At 36.5% G+C, this 16,866-nt stretch overlaps 1 protein-coding gene across 1 annotated transcript in view; it reads left to right on the top strand.

The window, feature by feature from the left end:
- LOC126457717 (sterol regulatory element-binding protein cleavage-activating protein) overlaps positions 1 to 16,866 on the top strand; it is a 229,539-nt gene that overhangs the window by 38,017 nt on the left and 174,656 nt on the right. Inside the window, exons 5-7 of the mRNA XM_050094254.1 lie at positions 3,148 to 3,328; positions 8,529 to 8,674; positions 12,494 to 12,746. Coding sequence (XP_049950211.1) covers positions 3,148 to 3,328; positions 8,529 to 8,674; positions 12,494 to 12,746 — 580 coding nt within the window. The remainder of the gene's footprint in view (positions 1 to 3,147; positions 3,329 to 8,528; positions 8,675 to 12,493; positions 12,747 to 16,866) is intronic.

Here is a 16,866-nt window from a genome sequence, read left to right on the forward strand (position 1 = left end):
GAATAAGCTTTGACGTTGTCAGGAATAGATACTGGATTAGTGATGACAACATTGTTTGTTAGAACGAGGAAGGAGAAGAAACGGGGACATCACATGAATTATAGAACAATAAGATGATCCAAATTTCTATAAAAATTTCGCACTACAACTTTTTGATCCCATGCTTGAGAAACTGGAGAGCATGGATGAAGTGTAAAACTATTTCCTAACGTAAAGCCTTTTGCTTGTAGTAGGCCTAATAGGCATTTGATATTGGTACTTTGTGAATTATAATCTGCCGTGTTATAAAAATGACCATTTCTGCCAAAACAGTCTCGTTTATCAGGCGTGTGTTACAATTGCTGCAGCATTATAAAGACCTATTTTGTTTTATCTCGCAGACAGTGACAAAATATAGGTAATCAGGTCGAGAAACCACACCAGCCTTGGGCCTATTTGTAATTAAAGCTTTTTCAGTGTTAGACAATGACATTTCGATTTTTCATGTAGCATAACATTTGAAGAACTTTGATGAGGTAACAGATCCTTTCGCAGAAAGGAAAGCACGCCATGTAAAGCCGTAGCAAGATTAGAGAGAAAAAAATTCTAGGAGCTAAGGATTGAAGAAATGTGTATTGTCTTGCTTGTCTCTTCTATTTACTGGCTTTGTGTATCCTATACTCAGTTTTATGTCACGCAAAGCAGCAAGTTGTTAGCTAATAGGGAATAAAGAATGCAAATTTTCTGAAGAGGGGCAGGATGTCAAACCAGCCGACTGGAAGCAGGAGAGGCACCGTAGAACATTTTAATTTCCACTGTCCTGAATATAGTTTGATGGCATCCAGTACAAAATATACACATTTCAATTCCACAGACCGAAATACAGTGACATGCGATAGAAGAATGCTGTGTGAAGAGGTGTGACGCTGCATTTTGCGACACTTAAGATCAGATAACATGTCTTACAATTCCTCAGACACGTATGTTTTTATCAGTCTTCAGAAAGATGTGTGCTACAAAATGAACGTATTTTTGAAAATTCGACTTTTTAAATTTTTGAAAATTCGACTTTTTAAATTTTTGATGTCCCATCTCAAACGCTCGAGGGACGCCACTACCTACTATTGCCCCGGTTCGGAAATATCGTAGATACGGGTCTGATGGACAGAGCAGTCTGAGTTATAATAGGGAAGCGGATAGTGTCCATGTGACCCGTGTTTACATTTAGTGATTTTGCTGTTTCCTCTTTGCTTCTGCACTCACGTCAAATGGAAACAAAATTGATTTCTTTGGCCGGAAGCTATCATGTGAATTAAAATACATTAACATAATTACACAAGACTAAAATACGTTATTAGTTTCAGGTTTTATTTTATTTCCACTTTTCTGACAGGCAAGCATTAATTGCCATGCAGAACAATGAAGTTATTTTTATTGGTTTGCTGAAGAAACTTTCTTTTATTAATCCTTTCCACTGAGGCAGTCATATTTGAAACAAAAGGTTAAATTTCAAACTATTGGCTAGTTTCACCTGTTCGTTGCATTTCAAGTGTACATTTTTATCTTCTGGCACGTATGGCATTATGACACAACAAAGAACCAGACATGAGATAACAAAGTACTGGTAACCAAGGAAATTTACATCCCGAAACCACATTGAAAAGCTTAATATCAGGTCGATGCCTACTTCACTGGGAATCTGGGACTCATTTAAAAATCAGCACTTTGATGACGAGCCACTTAGAAGAATTTATAGCCCAGAAAATCACACTTTTATGTTGTTATTAAAAAGTTTACGGGCATATTTGTGTGTTATATCTTAAAATGTAATACGTGCATAAGAGACCAACATCATATGTGAAAGCTTAGCTTCTCTTGCAGCGTATTGGCCGTAGAGACCAATATTATATGTGAAAGCTTTGTTTTTCTTGTAGCAACATTATATATATTAATTTAAACCTTTAACTTTTCGCGCTACATAATAGTGATGTTGCTATTGGCTGACTACACCACGTGTCCGAAGCTTTGAATATCCGCGGCCATCGACTGGCGAGATCACATGACATGAGCTATGACTGGCTTACAAATACGCATTGCAATCTCGATTTCAATGCTTCGGAAAGTAACATGCGGTGTTTGGTGGAATTCAAATTTATACTTTCGTAATTCGAAAATATGCAGCGTACATGTTACTGCAGATCAAACATCTTTCCAAAAGGTGTTTTGTTTTCTAAAGCGCCGGAAATTCTACGGCCATGTATAAAACCATAACCATTCAAAGGATTGATAAGTTATACAGTTCCGAGAGAAAATATACTTTCAATTAACAGGGAAAACTATGTTTCCACCAGGGAGAAAGTGTATTTTTAACTGGGAAATCCGGGAGAAATGCGGGAATTTTTTTTTCTTGTCCACGTATACACCTTGATCAACTTTGTTCTCAATTTGTAAACTATTGGAAAGCAGTAGGAGAATGAAATTGTGTATTCTAAGCCCTTGTATTGGTAAGTTAATACGTGCAAAGTTTCAGATGTATCCTGCAATTACTTCTGGAGATATAAAAAGCTAAACTTCACATTTCTTCGAGTATCTATTTTTTCAGCTGACTTTGCTTCAACTTATCCATATGCAAATTGCTCAGGAAATATTTTTATTATTATTTTGACTAAGAGAGCACAAAAAGTTGTACAAGATGACCAATTTTTGTTTCTTGAAAAAAATATATTACTAGAGATATTATGTCTGAACATCACCAAAACTCACAGATGCACTGTTGATAGTTGCGCTATGGGACTGAACAAATGACTGATTCTCTGGAAGTATTGTATTGATGATGGTGAAACTTTACCAAACTGAAATGGAGACATGTGCTGTTCTTCATACAAAATTTCATCAAAAACCATGATGGTCATGCGGCAACCTCTAGACCACTTCACATGGAATGACAGAGTCTGGTACTTTGCAGTGTAAATTATATTTACTGGTGAAAAATGAGGTTTTTGTGTTCCATTCCACTGTAAGTATCGAATGACTCAAAAATATTGAACATTATATACTTCACTGAAATAAAAGCAATTTTATGGATTGGAGGAATGACTTAATTTTCTTGTTGGAGACTTTGTGGCTACAGTAATTAAATATGATTTTATTACTTTTTGCTACCCACAGTTCATTGACACTTTCTGATGTCTGCCTCCACGTGGAATCTGCTGTGGCATTGGCGCCAGAGCATCGATCAATGGTGCCAGAGTTTGGATGCCTAGTTTTGAGTCCTGCTGGCCTTTGGCATCATGACCCAGGACGTTATGCTAAAGATCCTGCACCACTGAGGACTGTATTCACATACCAAGTAATTATTCTGTATATATTATGTACTACTATATGGTATTGCTGACATGGATCATTATGTTACATCATTCTTGATTTACCATATTTACCTGAGTATAAGATGATCCTGAATATAAGATGACTCCCCCCCCCCCCCCCTTTTTTTTTTTTTTTTTTTTTAAAGAGGCTCCTTGGAAAAAAATTTATTTTTAAAATACTCTGGCTAATCAAAATTACAAACATTGTATTGCTATAAATTAGCTCTGTAAAAAAGTTAACATTATATCTATCCTAAACTATACCAATTATTGACTCGCTACATTTTGATAAGATACGTAGAAATAAAATAATCAAAAATAAGTGGTTTACCTTAATTTTTATTTTCGATTTCTATTTTTCTTGCTACTTCTGTGGTATTGGTATTTTTAATCATCATCATAATCATCATCATCATCATCATTATCATCACTACCACCTCCTCCTTAATCACTAGTACCACTAGATTAATTTGTAACCTCCTGGCATTTCTTCTTTCCTGACACTTTTCTCATAGTAGTTTGTCATCTTCAGAGCCATCCATAGCACTGGATATGTAGCACTTTTTGAATCCTTCCATAATAGATTCATTAGAGGTCAACTGACTGAACATAGTGTTTCTTTAATTTCCACTCTGGAATGAGGGCATTATCTCTTTGAAGAAGTAACTCACTGTAAAGCTGACATAGGTGAACCTTAAAAGGTCTAATCACAACAACATCCATTACTTGAAGACGTGAGATCATGCTAGCAGAAATTGTTATCATATCTTTGTTGTTTTTTGCTATTAGATCTTTAACTTCCTGGGTGTGAGGTGTCACCTGAAAGAATCCAGCACCAGTATTTCCCTCTGTTAAGCAAAGAGCCTAGTATTCTGTTCTAAACAGCCCGCAGTCAATCTTATCACAAAGTCATTAGTCATCAACCCTTTTATTGGCATCTAAAGTTAAACGCTGCAGGTTGTTTTTCTTTTGGTATCGTATTCCTGTGAAGACTCACTTAATCGGCTAGTTTCCTTCCATCTGCTAGGCATCCAGCACTACTTTTATTCTGGTGTTTTCTCTGTCAGAAATCCAGTGTTGTCCATATGAGCTAGCAAATAGTTATGCCATTTCGTAAGATTGATTATATGATGCTGATACGCAAGTAGTTTTTTGTGATACGCCATGGGAAGTTGCTTGCTAACATAGTTCCCAGTTGTAATGTAAGCCCTGTCCTCTTAATCATCCTTGCACACTGGCTAGTACTTTCTTTGAATTCAACAACACATGCAGCTTCAAAATTTTTCTTCATCTCCAATGGCTTCATTCAGATAATTTCTCAAGAAATCGCACTTCTCTTGCACATACTGAACAACCTGCTGCTCCAAATAATGAAAACTGCCCTGCTTCGCTCCGCTGAAATGTGGCTGGTAAAACTGACATTATTTAATTTATTCTTCATCTGATTCCACCTGAAACAGTCACTTCTGTGACACCATATTTTCTTCCAGCTACACACTTGTTCATGCCTCCTGGTTCCAGATTCATCATTAACTTAAAATTAGTGTTGTATTGTCTGCATGAACCACTTGAGAACTGCGAACTTATACATCCATGTTTTTCAACAGTGTCTTGATTGTAATTTGCATCCATTGTTGATTGCTACAGTTTGTGTGGCACTAACGATATAAACATACTGAATCACACAATATGGTGTCCTCTCAGCTTCTTACAGCTGAATTGACAGAAATCGTACAACTGCAGATAACACTGTAAGCCAACCTAGAAAATCAGCGGTACTGCAGAGCAGTGAAATCTTAAGGGCCCCACACATAAATGATGAAAATCACGACATATTCGAAAATAAACAGCCTAATATTTTTGACAAGCAAGAATATAAATGTCATTGCAGCTAATAAGCTGTGCTATTAGCTTCCCGCCTAGCCACCAAAACTGGCTTTATTGCTTCATTAGCTTTTGATATTGTAGGAACCGGCAAAGGTTTTGGTTCATCCTCATTGTCACTTTCTTCCAGATTCTCTGCAATCTATTCCTGTAACACTTCATGAATTGTCACAGACTGACAGACAGTAAAACCTCTGTCACATTCAATATATTCACCAAAGATAATCAGTCAGTGTTTCCATCTGGCCCCATTATTTGTTGACATTGTTCAGCTAGAATTCCATTGCTCAGTTGGAATTCTTGTGTAATGTCTTTTAAGTATCTGATGAAAGCCAGCCTTCTTGAAGCAGTTTCACATTGTGCTTTCTTACGCTGAATCTCAGGCACTTCTTATGTAATACACAGCGTCCAAGATTGTAACGTTTCTCATCATAGTATGAAGACATGCCATCCAATTTTGTACAAGAATCTTCCTGTATTTTGTTTCAGGAATTTTATAATGTTTTTTCTGAGTTGCTGAAGGTAGCTGATACAGTTAGGAGGAAAAAAAACATTACTTTATATTAAACGGAAGCGCTGGCAGGTCGATAGACACACAAACAAACGCAAACATACACACAACATTCAAGCTTTCGCAACAAACTGTTGCCTCATCAGGAAAGAGGGAAGGAGAGGGAAAGACGAAAGGATGTGGGTTTTAAGGGAGAGGGTAAGGAGTCATTCCAATCCCGGGAGCGGAAGGATTTACCTTAGGGGGAAAAAAGGACGGGTATACACTCACACACACACATATCCATCCACACATATTCCCACGTGGAATGTTTCCCTCTATTATATTACTTTATATTATGTAGATTCGATGTATCTTGGTGATGTGCTGCATGCTGGTCAGTAAACAGAACGATTTTCCTATTTCTAAAACCCAACCTTACATCCCAGGCATGTAAGTACTATTTGAATATAGTTTGTTTTACCCATGCTTTCACATTAGATTTACATGCAGGTGGAACTGTCCACACATTTATAAAAAATTGTGGAGTCTTTACCTTTCCAATTATTAGTGGCACCACCTTTTCTATTCCACTTTCATTACAACATAACGAAACACTTAGCCTCTCTTTACTAAATTTTCTGCTGTGGCATTTCTCCCTCTTAACTCCAGAGTTTTTTCAGGCAGAGGGTGAAAAATAAGCTTCTTTCGCCTGCCTTAGCAACATCATTGGGACTATACCTTTCTGTGACTCATAGAAGACTATTTTACCATGACTGAAAAGTGCTAAAGTTTACACTTCCGACCTCACTTCAAGCACATTTATACACTAAATTACGTTGATTCTTACACCTTTTGATCCAGCCTTTGGATGAATGTTTTGTGAGTCCCAACTTTTTGTCAAATACATTTTCTTTACCACAAACGACAGTATCACTGATTGGAATATTTGAAGCACAAGCTTGCTTAATTCACTTTAACAGCACACTTTCTACTTCTGGAAACTGACTATCATGTACCCATTTTCATTTATGGTTTCCTCCTTCCAAACAAGCCCTTCCTTCTTCTTCTTCTTCTTCTTCTTCTTCTTCTTTCTCATCTCCTTTGTCACTACTAGTATTTTATGCCCAAGCTATCTGTCACCAGCCCCATACAGCTTGCTTTTCTAGCCTGTTCTTCCCTAGTTCCTGACTTTTTAACTGTTATCTTTGCTACTTTTATAAAGTTGGATCCACAAGCAAAAGCAGGTGAGTTTTAAGGTCATTCTGCTCAACTCTGACTGCCAGTGAGTATTCAGTTGGTTTCAGGGCACTCTGCTTTGAAGATCATTGTCAGTGTGAGTGTTTAAATATAATTGTAAATTCTTGATTGACTTATTTTTTGCATTTGGTGTGAGCACTCATTGCTTCTGATGGTGGTAAGTGGTAAATACTATGTAAGCAAGTGAGAGACATCATCTAGAAAGTACATTCTTTCTTCATGTGGGAGGCAATGCTGTGATCATTTGTTTGTAGGTTGTTATAAGTCTGACCTTTTGGTCAGCATCAATAACACTTGTCTGTAAACCAGTGTCACTAGAGAATGTTGGAGAATGGCTTATAGGGCTGTGTTGTGTAGCCTGTTTATTTGTAGAAATCAGATTGTAATACTTGCATATTACGGGGCTGCAGTTTCAGCTAGAAGTGATAACTGTCAGCATAGAAAAACAACAGTTTATTAATGCATGTATTATCTCCAAATGTGTGACGATAGAAAACTTTATTAGTTTACATGTCCATTTCGTTCACCAGTACACCACTTTGATGGATAGGGTTTGTATGAATTTGCACCTAGTTTAAATGTTTCGAGATTTATTGATATATGGGTAGATTAAGATTTTTGTTCTGCATATAATATGCATTTCACCTCTCGCCGTGTGCAGCACATGCACTGAATATCAAGATACACTATGATTTGGATTCCATTTTATACCAGTAATCTCCTTGAACTGGCTGGCTGGATGAGTTCACAGTCTAACCAACGCTACTACCATCACACCCAGTAAAGCATTATAACGTCCAAATGAACTTTTGGCCGAGATATACCTTAATTTTTAGAGTTGAGTCTGATGTTCACACAGGATAAACATAATTTGATTTCAAGTGAATTTCTTGATGAAAAATAATTGTACTTACCTCAGTATATGCCATAAGATATTTCAATATTTAACCACTATGTAATTGCATCATAGCTTCTTTTTTTATCTTTCTAAATCTCTAACGATATCTGTCTCTTTGCTATGTTTCTTACTATATCTCTACTTTGTCATTTCTTTTCATTTTCTCTTGCAAACTCTACATAAAATGTTTGTTAGGTTTTTTGCTTATTGTATGACCTTTAACTTATTGAATATGAAGCCATTGCAGGATACAAACACTTTAATATCTGTATCCACTGGTACATGTGTTAACTTCTTAATCATTTTAATGTTGGAAGAAAATGAAAGTGGCTGAACAGTACCATAGATTTATTTTGTGGTTTTTGGAATATGTTGTAGGATTTAAATTCCACTGTTATGAGTTGATGATATGTTATTGCAAGAACCCATTTCCTTGTTTGATATTAAATTAAGGTAAAATATGTGAGGAACTACATGTCACTCACCTGAGCATGACAATATTGTAGATTATTTGTAGAACTGTCTATACATTTTTATAAAATTGTTCAGAATTTTTGTGAAGCTACACAAATAACTAATTGGACATGTACGAAATTCAGAAATTACAATAATAAGTTTATTTGATGTTAATAACAGAAATAAATTGTTACAGGGTGTTCAGCATGGGAAGGTGAGTCTGTCAGAAGTTCTTCTGGGGCATTGCGTGAAAGACACTGGAGTTAAGAGGTATCCACTTCGAAGTCGGCAGAGAGTGCTGCAGTATGCACTCACCCTATTTCTTCGTGTTCACAGTCAAGAGTAAGTTTTGTAAGTCAGTTGTGGCTCAGTATAAGAATATGAGTACTGCAGGCTTCTTTTTGAAATAGCATCACAATAATGTATACCAGGCTGCATTATAGTTGGTATTTTTGTAAGCAACTTTTGCATACCTGAATATTAATCTCATCCCCTGGTGTTCCTTTATTTTCTTATTTGTTGTTCCCATACAGATTACTATCCAATTGCGATCAATATTTTAAGTGTGCTGCTGCATGCCATTATGAAATTTCAGAGTTAGAGTAACATGTAATTTATTTGTTAAGCGTTGTCCTTTATTTGTTGTTACATGTCTGTTCTTTAACATTTGCGTGTTAAATATAGAGTGGAGCAGAGTATTGTTGTGCTGTTTCCAATGCTTTGCGAGGCGTAACAGGTACTGACTCATTAGTTGCAAACAATAAAAAGGAAAGACAATCACATGAGACACACACACACACAGACAGGGAGGCCTGCAGTGGCAAATTGTGGATCAGTTATGATAATCACAAAGCTGAGTGACTGGAACAAAAAGTGGGAGGAGAGTGGTGTGTAGCATACAGTGTCATTAAAGGAGACAATGGGTGAGGATGAGAGGTGGGAAAAGGGCAACTGAGGTCAATGAGTAACAAAAGTGTAGAAGTGTTTTGAGAATAGATGATGTTTTGGAGGGACCTTTAATTTGAAAGGAAATGTATGTTGGAGGTGGTGGGTGACTATGCACCTGTGTAATCACACATGTAAGGTGTAGTAGTGGAAGATAGATATAGATTTTGCATAACTTGTGTTACCACATTTTGCCATTGCCGCTAAGAATCTCTTTTTTTCTGTTTCCTTCTAGGCACACTTCCTTACCCTGTAAATGTTTTTCCCACTACTTTGTTCCTCTCCCACCGTACTCAGCTACCCAGAAAGAGTGTGTGTGTGTGTGTGTGTGTGTGTGTGTGTGTGTGTGTGTTTGTTTTAGTAGTAGTAGTAGTAGTAGTAGTAGTAGTAGTAGTAGTTGTTGTTGTTGTTGTTTTTGTGAAGTAACTTAAATCACTTAATAAAAGCGAGCCCTCCAGTCCAACTCTATACCAGTTCGGTTCCTTTTGGAGTATGCTGATTCACAGGCTTCACACTTAACAATCATATACAACCACTCACTTGATGAAAGATCTGTTCCCAAAGACTGGAAAGTTACAAAGGTTACACCAATATTCAAAAAGGTAATAGACGTAATCCACAAAATTAAAAGCCCATAACATTAACGTCGATATGCAGCAGGATACTGGAATATATATTGTGTTTGAACATTATGAATTAGTTCAAAGAGAACGGTTTATTGACATGTAGTCAACAATAATTTAAAAACCACCGTTCTTGTGAAACACTACTAGCTCTTTACTCGCATGAAGTGTTGAGTGCTATCGACAAAGAATTTCAAATTGATTTCATATTTCTAGAAGGCTTTTGACACTGTAGCTCAGGAGCGGCTTGTAATCAAGTTGCTTGCATATGGAATATCATCTGAGTTATGCGACTGGATTTGTGATTTTCTGTCACAGAGGTCACAGTTTGTTGCAATTGATGGAAAGTTGTCAAATAAAACAGATGTGATTTCTGGCATTCCCGAAGACAGTGTTATAGGTCTTCTATTGTTCCTTATGTATACAAATGATTTAGGAGACAATCTGAGCAGCCTGCATAGGCTACTTGCAGATGATGCTGTTGATTCTGTTAAACTTTGATTAAATGATAAATCATCAAATCTAAAGGCCATAAATTACACTAAATACCTAGCAATTGCAATTATGAACAATTTAAATTTGAAAAAACCCATAGAAAATGTTGCAGAGTAGGTGAACCAAAGACTGCGTTCCATTAGCAGAACACTTAGCAGAAGCAACAGATCTGCTAAAGAGACTGGCTACGCTATGCTTGTCCGTCCTTCTTTGGAGTACTGCTGTTCAATGTGTGATCCTTACCAGATATGATAACAGAATACATTGAGAAAGTTCAAAGAATGGCAGCATGTTTTGTGTCATTGAGAAATAAGGGAGAGAGTGCCACAGACATGATATAGGATTTGGGGTGGACATCATCAAAACAAAGGTGTTTCTCTTCGCGGCTGGGTCTTCTCACAAAATTTTAGTCACCAACTTCCTGCTCTGAATGCAAAAATATTTTGTTGACCCCATCCTAACGTAAGGAGAAATGATCATCTTAATAAAATAAGAAAGCAGAGCTCCCACAGAAATATAGAGGTGTTGTTTTTTCTGTGTACTTTTCGAGTGTTTAGCAACAGAGAATTATTGTGAAAGTGGTTCAGTGAATCCTCTGCCAGGCACTCAAGTGTGATTAGCAGAGTTGCCATGTAGGTGTACATGTATGTGGGATAGCATTTCTTAACAACGGTAGCTGCAGATGCAGTTGTTGATTTTTCTAATCTGTTGCTTATGTGTATGCGTCATCCATACATTGTTTGTTGGTGATTGGTTATCTTTCATCAGTTTTGTTTGTTGATTCGGCCCTGGAATATCCATTGTTATAAAGTGTGTCTTCTATTTCCTTGCATTACCAATTGGTTCTCAGGCTGGATTGCAAAGCAGTGCAAGATTTAATAGATTGTAGAGTTGTGAAGGCTTTCCAAGTTTTGTTCTTTAGTTTGATATACTGGAACTGATATAAATGTAACTAAAAGAAAATAAAATAGTGACAGTAAATCACAACCACATTATTTTTCAGTGTCTGCCTTGTACATGACACACACAGATTTGCAATACATAGAAATCCTCTCATTAATAAGGAGAAGGAAACACGCATCCATAGATGTAGAGTGAGCATAGACTGTCCTGTCTTTCTTGTAATAGCTGGGTGTCCTGCCATACTTCTCATTGTAATGTTTAAATAATTTCAAGTATAAATAATCTCCTTCAAGTATTGTGGCTTAGTAAGTTTACAAATCACAAATACTTGAAGCTCACCTTCACTCTTTGCTACATTCATCTTCCTCTTTAGTCTCCCTTCCATGCATCTGACATATGTATCCTTTATTTCTTTTTATTGATTTGTTCGTTTATTTTAAGCCACATATGCTCTTGTACTTTTTTTTTTACCAGAGTCTGTGTTCCTAGTATAACTGCCAATGTGTTGCTTTCAAATTATCACACACATTTTCTCTAATTGCACTTTCTTCTCCTGTTTGTCACATTGTATTTTTTCACTATCAGTTGTTATAGAAGGTTCATGTGTGTCTGCTAACTCATCACAATTTGGTTCCTCTTATTTAGTTCGACTGAAGTGTTTGATTGTGAAAGCTGTGTAACGGAATTGGTGTGTGCTGTCAATGAGTGTCACAGTTGTGCCTTTTTATGACGAAGCCTTGATACCTCTTTTTATGTGCTTCAGAAAAATATTTTAGAGATTGGATTGTTATGGAAGACAGTTTCATATTACTTATCAGTCTTCACTTTTATGGGAAAAATGTGAAAAGTCCATTCAGTTACACTGTTTTGAGATTCATGCTAATAGCTATTATATTGCTGAGCAGTGGAAAATTCAGGATAGAGTGAGTGTGGTGCCTTCAGCTGCCAGAGACTGCAGTTGTATGTGCGATTTGCGTTTGTGTGTGTGTGTGTGTGTGTGTGTGTGTGTGTGTGTGTGTGTGAGAGAGAGAGAGAGAGAGAGAGAGAGAGAGAGAGAGATGTACTTTTGACCAAGGCCTTGTTGAGTGAAAGCTTATTTTGTGACAGTCTTTTTGTTGTACCTACCTGTGGCTCTGCATCTCCGCTATATGGTGAGTAGCAATTATTATATTGTTGAAATTTTTATCCCTTTCAGATTTCTTGATGGACTCCACCAGCGTTTGCGGCGATTGTACCCACTACATCAAGGAGGTGTTCAAAATCTGGATACGACATACAAAAATGAAAATGATTTGCTGCATGTGTACTACCCAGGAAAATTCAGTGCTCGAGCTGTTGCTCCTTTGATTGCCACTTTGGTAGCCATTTTTGTTTATGTCTACTTTTCTTTGCGAAAAGTTGAACTCATCAAATCAAAGTTGGGGATTGCATTTGCAGTGGTGATTACAGTAAGTTTTTTTATTGTGTAAAATTGCATAATTAATTTTCTTATTTCATTACAATATTTATGTGCAAAGTGAAACAGTCATATCCACCTATTCATTCCCAGAATTGATGTATTCCTACCAAGTGCATCAGAAGTTTGATTGCTCATGCAGTTAAATACATATGGTTTTTATATGCCCCAGAAAGATCACGAGTAGTGTGTACTAGAAGCTGACCATTTCTGTGAAGATAGAAGCTAATCAACTAATACTCATTGCAGTTGGTTTGGTTGGAGGCCTATGCATATACGAAAAATTCCATCTGCATCTCCAAGTTCCTTATCCTGAAGTCTTTGGCATCTGCAGGTCATAAATTATTGTAAAGCACTTAATCCCACCCAGTACACCACAACTCTGACAGTAGGATGGCATTTAGCCTAAATTTTTGTTTACTGAAGTCAGCACTTGACTTGGAAGCTTATTTTTGAATTAACAACTGACATATTTGAGTGTCAGTCGTACCAAATTCAGACTCATTTCTTCCTGCTTCAAAGACTGGCACATAACATTTTTGTTCCAAATATATGTTTAAAGCCTTACACTGAGAAGAAATTTTGTACCCATTCTTTAACGTTTTATAATTTAAATTTCGTAGAGCAAGAACGTCAAGATTGATCATTACCACATAAGTTCTTTTGTAATTAATAACGGATTTAGTGAAATTTTCTACAGAACATTTTCAGAACATTGGGAAGTAAAGTGAAGTTGTGCAAGTTGTCACGTCTCATTTTCTTAAATGTTACATAGCTTGTTTATTGTATATATGTTAATTTACCATATTATTAAATAATGTCATCATGTTCCCCACTGTTACAACCATTGGAGTGTTTACTTTTAGTATATTCAATAGATTCACATATTTTCTTCCAAACATTATTTATGTGCCTTACATGACAGACACACAGGGCTCAGACTGTGAATTGAAGATTCCTGATAATGACTTGTCCATAAACAGTGTATGTTTCACTTTATGGCAGCTTCTGGCATTTGTATAATTGAATTCTGTTAAAAGAAGAAAGAGAGAGAGGGGGAAGAGAGATGAGGGGGGAGGGAGGAGAGAGAGCGGGGAGAGGAAGAGGAGAAGAAGCAGAAGAAGGAGTCAGATGCGAGGTAGCCACTGGTAAGGTAGAAATAAGATGCTCATTTCATAGTGTGAAAACCCAGGAAGGAGGACAAGTTGCTGTCTTTAGATCTTGTAAACGTTAAAAATGCATGCATCATTATGTAGAGCACGACACATTCAAACTAATGCAGTGGTATTCCATTGCAGGTGAGTGATCTAAGTAATTATAATTATTAGTAATATGTTATTCTGGCAGCAACCCTGTAAATATAAATTATAAATATACATTGTAAATAATAACTAACTTATCAAAACACTTAGGGCCTGTATCCAAAGCTACCTTTTGTTTTCATCCTTAGGGAACCTATGAGTAGGAACGAGAAACAATTATACGTACTTCTGTAACTGAATTATCACAGATACTTTCCAAAATGTAATATGAGTCTGACTTTACAGGCATCACTTTCAACACTTTAATTTACGTGATACTCTATTTCAAGCGTAAAAAACATATAAAAGTCACTTCAGCAGATTTCAATAAACGCATCTGCACTATCATAGAAACACTTACACGTGAAATGTAATGCCATTTCCCGTGACAAAACGTTGAGTACAGCCATAAGCACAACACAAAACAACCATGTTTTGCCAACATTCACGTGACTTCAGCCCAGAGATGTTGGAGCCACGAAAATGACATCAGGGCCAGTCTATTATATTTATGGTCGGAGGTTGGACCCTAGATGATGGAAAACTGTGACCAGGTCAGGTGCATCCTGATTGATGATAAGGTTTGAGTGTGGCGGAGATCGCACAAAGTCATGGACCAAGTGTTCAACAAGGCACTTTGCAAGCTCCAGAATGATGTGGGCTGTGTTTACATGGAATGGACCAGGTGCTCTGGCCCATCTGAACTGATCATTGACTGAAAGTGGCTATGTTCAGCTACTTGGAGATCATTTGGAGCCGTTTATGGACTTCATGTCGCCAAACAATAATGTGCCATGTCACCAGGCACAGTTCGTTGCTATTGGTTTGAAGAACATTCTGGATAATTTGAGTGAATTATTGGGCCACTCAAATTGCCGTACATGAACCAGTCGAACATTCATGGGACATAATCGAGAGGTAAGGTCGTGCCCAAACCATGTCGCGTTGCTGCGCTATGCCGGGCAACACTGGTTCAAACTCTTAACAAATGGGTCAATCCATACCGAGTGGTCCAAGAAAAAATAATTGGTTGCTTGACCATCTCAGGAAAATTTTGTATTTGCTGGGTGAATTCCTCAATGTTTAGTAGTCACAATTATATTTTTTAAAAAAATTTGTTGTTTATTATTTCTAAATGGCGGCCTTATTTGTTCCAGGCCACATGCATTTTTTCATATTTGCAAGCATCTACATTTTTTAGAATTATTCAATAGTGGATTGTCCTAAGCCTTTCAGATAAAATGTGTTTAGTTCAACACACTCTGGCCTACAAATTAACATCATTATCACTTAGCTGAATGTATTCTTTAATATATTTTCAATAGTTCAAAGTTATCAGCCACAAATAAAAAAAACTCAATTTTTGAACAGTAGTTTTCCAAAGAAAGATTAATTTTTCAGCTTTAATATTTTTTCTGCTGTTACACTGTATATTACAGCTACTTTTTATGGAGTATTAATGGTGAGCAGCGTACACTAAAAAAAAATACACTATTTTAAAATATGGATTTTTTAAAAATTTTCCATTTTGTGGCCTGCAATATCTTTGTTGGGGGACTGGATAAAAAACTGAAAATTTCACAGTTAATAGACCTTTATGATATCAAACTTCAGTGTAAATTTCAACTTTGAGATTCAATTGGAAGTTATGGAAAAAAATTACAAACACGAGTCAAAACTACATTTTTCAACATCTGCGACATCTAGGCTTATGGAATAAAATATATCAGTTACAGTATATAATTTAATCGTATCTATGATTACTTACTTTTATATTGAAAATAAGGCTACTAAGTACATTATATTGTTCTATTGTTATTTGTTTTTAGTGCATCGCTCACTAAACATTTGAAATTTGTTCACTCAATTTGGGTGTTAGATTATAAGTTCGCCCTGTCACAGTTGTAAATTCCATGGGAGACAGCTTCCTTAGTACATTTTTAAGTGGCATCCAAACTTGATTGTTCTCAATTTTTTGTAAAAGATGGCCTTGGTCCGGGAGGGTGATAAAATACAACATGTACATCTTGTTTTTGACAGTCAATATTATCAACTTCGCCAGTCCACCACTGTTCATTGTAAACACAAGCCACTATGCCTTTATTTTGAAGAACCAGTTGTACAAGTTTTCCACACTGATGTAGTTGACTATCAGATGAAATTGATGTGATCTTACACTTGAGTAAGTTGTGTGAATGGGTTACAAAACAACGAAAAGATCAGAGTGCCTTAAATCTTCTGACACGTGTTGTACCTTTCCTTCAACACATTGTCATAGACTTCTTGTATTTCCTCACATTGTACAAAAAACGTAGTTAATTCCTTTGATGATGTGTGTTTTACAGAATTCAAACATTTCTTGAGGTGTTATGATATGATTGTCATCGGTCTACTGCATACTTGCTTTTGTGACAGCTTGCTTTGTTGTACCCCCGACACTATCACAAGCATTCTTCCCATGACATGAAGGGAAAAAGTGCCATTTTACATCAAACCCAAAATCTCCTTTATGAAAGGAGACATTAATAGAACTTTTTTTGTTTTTATATTAACTTGCTGCCCCCACCCGAAAAGTAAATCAGTTTTTTATGGAAGGGTAGTGCTGTTTCATGTAGTTTGTTAATTTTAGTTGAAAAATGTGCACTGCTGTAGTGTTGTGTTCAAGGTAGTCACTTATGACACAAAAGCTGTGGCTCATTAGTTTATCTTCATCTTTGTAATAGAATACAAACGGATGAACTGGGGCCTGTTTGTTTACCCAGTGGTGCCCTTGTAATTCATCTTGTAAACAAAGGAATAATTTTCTGAAAA

The sequence above is a fragment of the Schistocerca serialis genome, chromosome 2 (assembly GCF_023864345.2).
Source record: "Schistocerca serialis cubense isolate TAMUIC-IGC-003099 chromosome 2, iqSchSeri2.2, whole genome shotgun sequence".
Classification (NCBI taxonomy): Eukaryota; Metazoa; Arthropoda; class Insecta; order Orthoptera; family Acrididae; genus Schistocerca; species Schistocerca serialis.